Source organism: Morone saxatilis, unplaced genomic scaffold, assembly GCF_004916995.1.
Source record: "Morone saxatilis isolate NCDOM2014 unplaced genomic scaffold, NCSU_SB_2.0 Contig12, whole genome shotgun sequence".
Lineage (NCBI taxonomy): Eukaryota > Metazoa > Chordata > Actinopteri > Moronidae > Morone > Morone saxatilis.
Window position 1 is genome coordinate 20522603 of NW_023339674.1, and position 9413 is coordinate 20532015.

At 43.4% G+C, this 9413-nt stretch overlaps 1 protein-coding gene across 2 annotated transcripts in view; it reads left to right on the forward strand.

Moving 5' to 3' along the window:
* Window positions 1-9413, forward strand: part of plpp3 (phospholipid phosphatase 3) — a 29099-nt gene that overhangs the window by 15335 nt on the left and 4351 nt on the right. For both annotated transcript variants that reach the window (XM_035652907.1, XM_035652908.1), the window contains exons 3-6: window positions 1610-1702; window positions 1890-2077; window positions 2179-2236; window positions 5853-6029. In XM_035652907.1, coding sequence (XP_035508800.1) covers window positions 1610-1702; window positions 1890-2077; window positions 2179-2236; window positions 5853-6029 — 516 coding nt within the window. The remainder of the gene's footprint in view (window positions 1-1609; window positions 1703-1889; window positions 2078-2178; window positions 2237-5852; window positions 6030-9413) is intronic.

Genomic DNA, 9413 nt, shown 5'->3' on the forward strand with positions numbered 1-9413 from the left:
CACACACACACACACAGTACCAGCTCAGCTCTTCTGCTTATTGGAACCAGGAGACTGTGCTTGTGTTAGTTAGCTCCCTCACATGTTCACGTGTGGGCAAAGCTGGCGTGTCTCACACAGCTGTGTTCCATTAGTGGCGTCTACTGCCATGCCGACACCATTCCTTTAACGCACACACGCATGCTCACTCATGCAGGCACACACACACAAATATATGCACACATATACATGCACTGGTAGCAGATTCCAGTTGGGCCTCTTGTTTATCCTCTCTGCAAGGGAAATCCCAACAGACATATCTATGTCTGACAGGCTGCGTTTCTACTGTGACAAACAGAGGTAGCAATAGCGAGATAGAGTTCTGTAGGCATGCACTTTGACGAACCAAATAAACCCATCAGGCCTATATTGAGCCCTCTGCTCTGAACAGAATGACCTTGTCTGCACTCAGACAACAAGATATGTAGGAATAAACCAAGACTGGGAGATAGAGAAGGGGAGGAGAGGTTTGAATGCAAATGCTGACAACCCAAATGAACTACTCTGGTCTGTGTCAGCCTCCTGTGGTTCTAATCTTAAGCCTAGATCAGAACAATTCATTGACAATAGCACACACACACTAATACACCACCATGTTTGTTTCTTTTGGCTGTGGACCTTTCAACTGACCACCCATTAGGCAGGATAGGTGTGTTTATCAAGCCTAACACTACAAACACAATGCATGTAAATACACAAACATGTGTCTGTATTAACTTAATAGGATGTTTGGGAAACTCTGAGCCTGCAGATGTGCACACATCTAGAGTCTTATTGCTATTCACATTACAGTAGTGTCTGCTGGCTCACAGATAGGCAGGTAAATATTTTCCTGAGAGATTGGGTGAAAAGGTATGCCAAAGAGTGAAGCCTTGTGTGGATAGAGGAAGGAAAGGGAGATGTGGTTAGTGGTGGAGAGCAGCCGGTCCGTCAGTCAGATACCCCAGGTGGTTCAGATATGATTGACATGTCCGTGCCTCGAGGGTTGGCTTGGTGTAAGCCCCTTCAGTGTAGATGAGGTCTTTCCATGGGCCCCAGCACTACTTAAAATGCTTGGATGAAATGAAACAGGATTCAGGGTTAGCCCACTTGACTTAAGCCTTATAGTAGACCATTGCCCCGATGTAAATCCTCCTCGGTCAGGTCAGTCATTTGTTTAAGATTTTCTTATGTTTTCTTTTTCCGTTGCCTTCTCTGTTTTATTATCCTCCATGTCTCACCTAAAAGGCGCCATCAAATCATTGAGCACAGCGTCCACACTCATTGATAATCTCACATCACATCAAAACTGCCTGAGGGAAAGGCAGGCCATGCTCATTCTATATGTTTGTCTGTGTGTGAATCTCACTCATTCTGTCTGTTCTTTACACATCCTTTCTACTCAATCTGTGACTTCACTCTGGAATTAAATTAGATTTCCTGCATGATCACACTCAAACGTTAGCATTTTTACTGCATGGTTATCAGTTTGTAAACCGACTGTACGACTGTAGGACTCAGTAGCATCATGTATCTGGAATGTGTGATCAGTGTTTTCTATTTATTTCAAAAAAGCAATCCTTTCTTTTAGATTGTGATCGGAGAATGCTTCAGGATTCACCAACTACATGAGGGAACTAAGTCTTTCGTTGGGAATCCTTATGTCGCAGCCCTCTACAAACAGGTTAGTTCTCCATAAGTGTGCTTTCATATGTCATCTCGTAACAGTGATACTCACCAAAGAAAAAACACAAGAGCAAAAGTGTAAGGAATGTATCAAACAGTGTGTTTATCTGCTGGCTTAGCTAACGATCAATTATAGACAATTACATTGATATTACGTCCAATCATGATTGTGTGTGATCTTGCAGATGGGTGTGTTTCTCTTTGGATGTGCCGTCAGCCAGTCATTCACAGACATTGCCAAGGTGTCAGTGGGTCGCATGAGACCCCATTTCCTAGATGTGTGTAAACCAGATTTCTCTACCATCAACTGTTCCCTGGGGTACATCACTAACTATACCTGCACTGGCGAAGAGAGCGACGTACAGGAGGCCAGGTTTGTGTAATCACAATACATTCACATACACAATACAATATACAGTGTATTAAAAAATACTCCTGAAATAGAAAAACTGACAGACTCTTTCTCCCCCTCAGGAAATCCTTCTTCTCAGGACATGCCTCTTTTTCGATGTTTACCATGCTTTACCTGGCTGTAAGTAATGATTAAACTCTCTTACGTACACAAACACACATCACACCACACTCATATTCATGCAAGCACACACATGCTGAGAGCCACAGAAACAATGGTTTACAGATTGTAGAGGGAGTCATGGAAAGAAGGTTGGGCTGTGATTTAGGGATTCACTGCTTGAATAAAAAACACAACATTGTTCTTATCCATTTCTCCACCTCCTGCTCCTCTCTATCTCCATACTCAGTTTATAAAAGAGTTTCATTCTCTTTTTTACTCTTCCGAGAATGGATGGATGCACTCCACCTGTTTTCTTCAGAGCAGCTGTGTGTGCACTTCCTGTCCTCTCCTATTTCCCTCAATCTCTCCCTCTCACTCCACCTGTTGTGGGTCTCGGGTGGGGCTTAGCACCCTAGAGGCATTTCATGCTTCAAACTGTTTAATTACACACACACACAGTCAATTGCCAGCTCATAACTCCCAAATTATCTCCTCCCCCTCCTTCTCTGAAGAAAGGAGAAGAGAGTCAGTGTTTTGGATCTTGGCTGGCTCAAGCTTGGTTACAAGGTGGTCTCGGTTCTCACGGTGGGTTGACAGTGGAAGTTCTGGTGATTTGTACGGTATTGTCATGCAGTGAGAGGGTACTGTGAGTGCTGCGGGTATTTTCCAGCCTCTGGGTGAACCTACAGCTGTCCTCTGGTCAGAACAAAAAGAGATGAGAGTGAATAAAAAGCAGGGGAAAAAGCAAAGAGGGAATGGAGATGTATCCAGACCACAGAGTGACACACTAGTCCGAGACCAGTGTTCCAGCTGCGGCGAGCTCAGGACCGTAGCCAGAGGAGGAGGCTGGTGCAAACCAGAGGAGAGCAGAATCAGTGGAGGAGAGGAGGAACAGTTTGTAGTCAATGTTTTGGAATACTAAACCAGCCTGAAACAAAGCCCACAGTGGAGGCATTCCTAGTGGAAAAAGGAATCTGCGGCATTTTTTGTTTTTGCCAGCTAAAAACCATCTGACATCATGTTTTCACTCACAGAACTTCCCACTCTCCTGACGACTCCATAGATGTGTATTCTTGTGTTTCTCGTGTGTCTATTGTTAGTAACAGCAAAAGTCCCATCAATAGAACATGAGGATGTATAATTACTTTGTAAGTTTCATTGTATAGCTAATAAAAATCTAGGATGATAATCATTTGGATAACGAAATACTCAATGAATCAACCATTCTTTTCTACACTAGATGCATTACATCAACAGTTCTGATGAAAACAGATTTTCAGGTTTGTGTTTTGTCCTCAAGAAACCATTTTCCACGATCACAGACAAATGTGGATCCTCTCTTCCTTGGGTTGTTCCCCTCAATTTCGGCCCTTATCTTTGCTATCTCGTTGCTCGCCAGGGTGAAAGTGTTTCCACAGTGTGGCTGTCACCTGGCACTCCCTCCCACAGCCCCCAGTCATCTTGCTAATTGACACTGTGAGTTTGCAGCACTTCCTTTCCTGCAGAGCATGCCTGAGCACTGTGCCTGTGACCAATGTGGGTTGAGCTGAGGCTTAAAAGCCCCCTCAGATGGCACGCAGATAACTGGCACAGACTTCATGGCACGCTGTACAGCTACACCGCAACCACAGACGAACAAGCGTGTGTGTGCATTCATGCGTCCCACTGAGCTGTCTTTTTTTTAGTCTAATGTGTATACATCTCTGTGCATACTATCCAGTAGCAAAAGACTGGGTCATTTCTGTGAGTTGTCCATGCCTACAGAACCTACTACCACTGAGGGAGATAGCATGTTGTTAGTTAAAATAAAACCAATTTGTTTGTTTGTGATAGATGTGGTTTTAACCACAACTATGCTTTTGTCTCAAAGCATGGTGTGAACCAGAGGAGAGGAAGGGAAGGGGGCTGCTGAGTAAAATGAAGCTGTGTTCTCATTCTTTTCCACTTTGTTGTGTTTTCTTTTATTTAACACTGTCTTTGAGTCAGAGCAAGAAAGACAGAGGAAGATCAGCTGGAATGAGCTGGATTCTTTTAGAAACCACCAGACTTTGTGTCGCTCTTGTCTCCCTCTGTCATGAGAATCTGCTGGGACTCCTTTTGTTGTTGTGTTTTATTGTTGTTTTACTTAGATCTGACTGTTTGACACACAGAGCAAATTTCTGGGATGATGACTAGGGTCAGAAGGGCAGTCTATTTAAGTCTGAGCTGGATTTTAATGAGGAGGCAATGCATTTTGAGATTTTAGAAGGTCATTAGGCCTCTCAGTTGCTTATCATGACTTTATGTGTTCATGCTTCTGCTGAATCACATGTTATTTGGGTTTCTCACTGCCCTTCAGTCAGATAGGGCTAAGCTGATTGGCAGGTTACCATAACTCTTTGTTTTGACTAAGTGCTTATTCTTTCTCCTACAGCCTCCATCAGAGTTTGCTTAAAATTTGAGAGGTTTAGGATGTTGTGTGAATTTTTTTTTTCGGATGTTGCATTCATGGCTGCAGGACGTCAGACAAAAGTACTTATCAGTAGCCCTCGCCCGTTACCTGAGAACCTCTGCGGAGGAAGCCAGAAGTCTAAACATCCCTGCCAGGGAGGAGAGAGCAAGACTGGGAGGGATGGGAGGGATCGCTTCCCCTGCTTCCGGAAGGAGAAGAACAATGACAGAGTGTCGTAGAGGAAGTGCGAGGGAGCTTTACGTCCACATCTACAGGGGCTCGTAGTGGATGGGGGTTGGTGGGAGGCACTGCGGCTGTCTGTAGGTATTGTTAGCCTAGCTGATTACAAGACACAGGTTGGGAGGTTTTGGACTGGGTAGACCTTGGCTGAGGCTGGCTCTCCCAGGCCCTCTGTCTCTGGGTGTGAGAGACAGGAAGTTAAGGGTATGAGTGGTACAGTAACACAGGATGTCTGAGGAACCTGGGCTGAACCACTGTGCATGTAGGTGAATAAAAAGCAAGAGGCTCTGCATATATTTGCACTTGTATGAGCGACTTAAAGTGGCCTTGGAATTGTTTTGGCTCTTCTCATTCTTTATCATGACCCAGAAAATTTTTTCTGGCTGCGGGTGGAGCGTGGGGGTGCATCCTCTTTGTCTTCTATTTACTCTAATAGAGGGTAGAGAGTTTATCCTAACAAAGTGCAGAAATGTTCATGGCAGGGTATGTATGTATGTGTGTGTGTGTGTGTGTGTGTATTCCACTGGCTCTGTGGTCATGCTGTTTTTACAGCTGGGATGTTGAACCATGAATTAGTCATGTCCGGGTCTCAGGCACTCGAGTGTGTGTGTTGTGGAAGAGAGTATGTGTTTCTTTGCGGGTCAGGCCAGCCTGCTCACTTTGATTCAGTCTAGACCTCTCAGACAGTAATAATACAGACACACATGCACAGCAGGTGAAGGTTTAAAAAGTCAGTGTAACATATGTTAAACTTAATAACTTTTATGAAAATGTCCAACCCAGTGTATGTGAGGGTTCAGGTCATTACGTCATCAGTAATATGATGTGGATTACATGTTTTACACTATCAGGAAATTCTTTTTTCAAAGGGTTATTCATGTCATGTCATTTATACAGTAGCTGTGCATGTTAAATTCTAAAACTAAATAACACTATTTACGCTATCTCTCTCTCTCTTCCCAGTTCTATCTCCAGTCCAGGTTTACATGGCGCGGCGCTCGTCTACTCCGCCCACTGCTCCAGTTCACCCTGTTGATGATGGCCTTTTACACCGGCCTATCACGTGTCTCTGACCACAAGCACCACCCGACTGATGTCCTGGCAGGCTTTGTGCAGGGAGCCCTGGTGGCCTACTGCATAGTGAGTGCACACTTGTCAATCAAAACACATGAATGCAACTTACGCATGAAAACTGTATGAAAATATGAGTGATACAGCATGAATGCATACATCTTGCTGCAACCTAATACTTTTCCATAATTGACCATTGGGGATCCTACAGACGGACCAACCTTCAAATAAAGTTTACCTCGGCATAGCTCCCTCTTTTTCTCCTCTCTGCTTTTTCTGAAAAAGAGAAATGGAGCCGGCAGCGAAGTGAGGAGAATCTGATTCCCTTTAATGAATAACACATTGCTTGGAGCCTAGTTCAGGAGTGTGTGTGCGAGTGTGCATGTTTTTGTGTGTGTCTTGTGTGTAAGTGTGAATCCATACACTGCAACCTTCTTCACTACTTTAGTGACATATTGTCACAGCAGTTGCCAGATGATTTTCGTAACCCTCATCATTACACTAAGCTAGGTGGAGCCAAGGAAAATTGAAATCGGGTCAAGAGGAAAGTAGAGGGAGTGTAAAAAGAAAAAGTGAGAGAGAGTATAAACCTTTGAAACAGGATTGAGGCTGTTAATTATTTTGGGTTTTTTATTTGGCGGCTCTGGTTCTATCAGCACAGCAGGCCGCTGCTAAACTCTGCTGCCTTTGGGAAAAGTATGGAAAGACACATACACACACACACACACACACACACACACACACTCAACAAGCACACACAAGCAATGCTTACCTTTCTACATGATCCAAATCATGAACGTGGAAAAGATTAGATTCATAAAATTCAGCAAGACCTTAGTAGTGGCGCCTAGGCAGACTTTGGCACAGCTAAAAACAATCACAGTGCAGCACTGCCAACCACCCCTCCCTCTCAACACCACACCACACCGACCACACACACACACACACACAGAGCACACCAGGTTCCTTGAATGCCAGGATTATGGAAGGATCCAAGGAGCAGAAATCAGTGATTAACGCTCTGACAAAATCAGTAGTCCTCCAGCTGGGTGTAGCTCCTGGACGACATCAGCTTTGACAAGAAGAAAAAAAAGAATGTTTTCAAAAATATGCTCAATTTATGAGCTTGACCTCTGAATGGGCAGATCTGGCAGGAGGAGTGAAGGGAGGGAAATGACAGGAGAGAGGAGCCTTGTCTACTTCTTGGCTCTGGATGCGTGTTGGTTTAATCCAACTCAGCCATTGCACAGCCCTCAGAGAGACAGATTAACACACACACATAGACACACTGTTCATATACACCTGCATACCCACCACACACACATACAATCATAGTCAAACCCCTGCCGATCAAGACGGTGAGGTTAGTTTAACAATCCTTGACGCCCCTTCTGATTTGCTCAGTCTTTGTAGAAACACACATCTGTGAGTACTTTAGCTTGGCTGTTTCAGCCTCTCCATAAGCAGCGGAGCAGAAAGGACCTGACAAGAGATGAGTGGAGACAAGACAGAGGAGGTATGACGCCGGTGTGCCTCAGAAAGCCAGCAGAAAGTACTAAATCCAAAGTGTGAACATCTTTAGATCTTAAGCTAACATGTGTGCAGTATTCTTTGAGATATTAAGTTTGAAATGTAAGAATAAAAGCACAAGCTCACACTTTGAAATCATGTCAGAGCATATATTTTTCCCTGCTCTGACATGTTAAAACGTCTATGCTTAGATAAAAATAAATGTCTTTGCTTTGATCAACTACATGTCCTTTTGATGTACATGTTTGCTGTTCATATGTGTGACTTTGATTTGTCCTTGAAGGTCACTGAGAACACACGCTGTAACAGCATGACAAACATTTCTTAGTTTATACCATTAGTTGCAGTAGTAGCTTTGTTATTGGAGAACTTTGTAGTCAATCATTCTCATAAGATGTTTTCGTGAAGCAAAAGCAGTTGATACTTAAGAGCCCCATGGCAGCCTGGGTAGTGTGGTCTGTTAACCCAGCATGAGCTTGTGTACATACATGAAAACACAAAACAACACAAACTGACAGTGCACTTGTCGTAGATATGAAAGTCTGATTTGAAGAACAAAAGAACACATTGAACAAGTTAGTGGATTTGCACTTAAGTCCCAGGTGTGCGATTGTGAACAATTGTTCTAAATATCACATGATGAGTTATACTGCCTTGTGGAAAAGTGTCTTTCTTTCCAAATACATTTTAGTAATTGTCTGAATAGTGAGTTGTTCCATGACTTTATTGTCAGTGCTATTCCAGGTTTCCCTAGGCTACAGTTACCTCTTTAATCCCAGAGCACCCCCATTGAGTGCCAGTAAATGAACAATACAAACATGGGGCAAGAATGAACACATTCATATGTAGTGACGTGTTAGACTGCGGCCTTGTTGCCTTTGTTGTAAGTTAATTGCTGGTTTACACTTAACTGGTGAGTCGGACACATGAAGCTTATTGAAGAATATGTAGATGAATGTCTGTTTTGGGTAAAACACTCCAGACTATGTCTGCAGGGTTGTGATCCAGAGAATCGCAGAACCACAACAGGAAATGGTCCGTCTGTCCTACCTGGCACTTCCCATCAGACACATTGACCTAGTTTTCAACATGTGTCGTAATAAAGGTCAAGAGGACCGACTCCAGCAGGAAGCAGCTGTCAGAGAGAAAGCCGAGGCGGCGGTCATTTGTTTTTTCGAGGTTCATTGTCACAGTGGAGAGGAGTCGGGTCAGGCATTAAAGAAGGAGGGAGCAAGAGGATGCTGTCTCTGCACAATGACATGCTCCACATGCTCAGGGTCTCAAATACTGAAGCAGCATCTGTGTGGTCAGTGAACTTGTGTAGAAGCAGGAAGTCTTCTTTTATCACTCCACACACACAACTCAATTGTCGAAATTCTGAACTGTGTATAACCCGCACCCAGTTCACACCTTTTTATTTTTAAAATGCACATACACATTGTGACACATGTTAGCGTGGTTTTTGGTTTTCAGTAAACTGATCACTGTCACATTGTCACATTGTCAAAAACTAACCATTCCTAAAATAAAGTAAAACCTCTCAAACACACTCAGAAATGTACACCCAACCACATGTTCGCATGTGATAGGTTAGCTCTGAAAAGCCCCCTTTTTCTCAGCAATCTCAGCAATGTTTCAGTATATTCAGTTACTGTACTTCCTGTATCTGATTCTGATTCTGATTCTGATTCTGATACTTCCCTTGACCTACATTGGTTTAAATGTATTTGCTGGTGTGTTGTGTGGTTGGGTTGCAATATATTAGTTTCATGTGCAAATCACCATTTTATTCTTTGACAATCAAAGTAACTGCGAGTTAGTGCTCTCATTTCCTGTGTGACTCAGCTTCTTTATGTGTCAGGCTAGTGGTTAACAACACACATTTGAAGACACACACACACCCACATATATATATATATATAT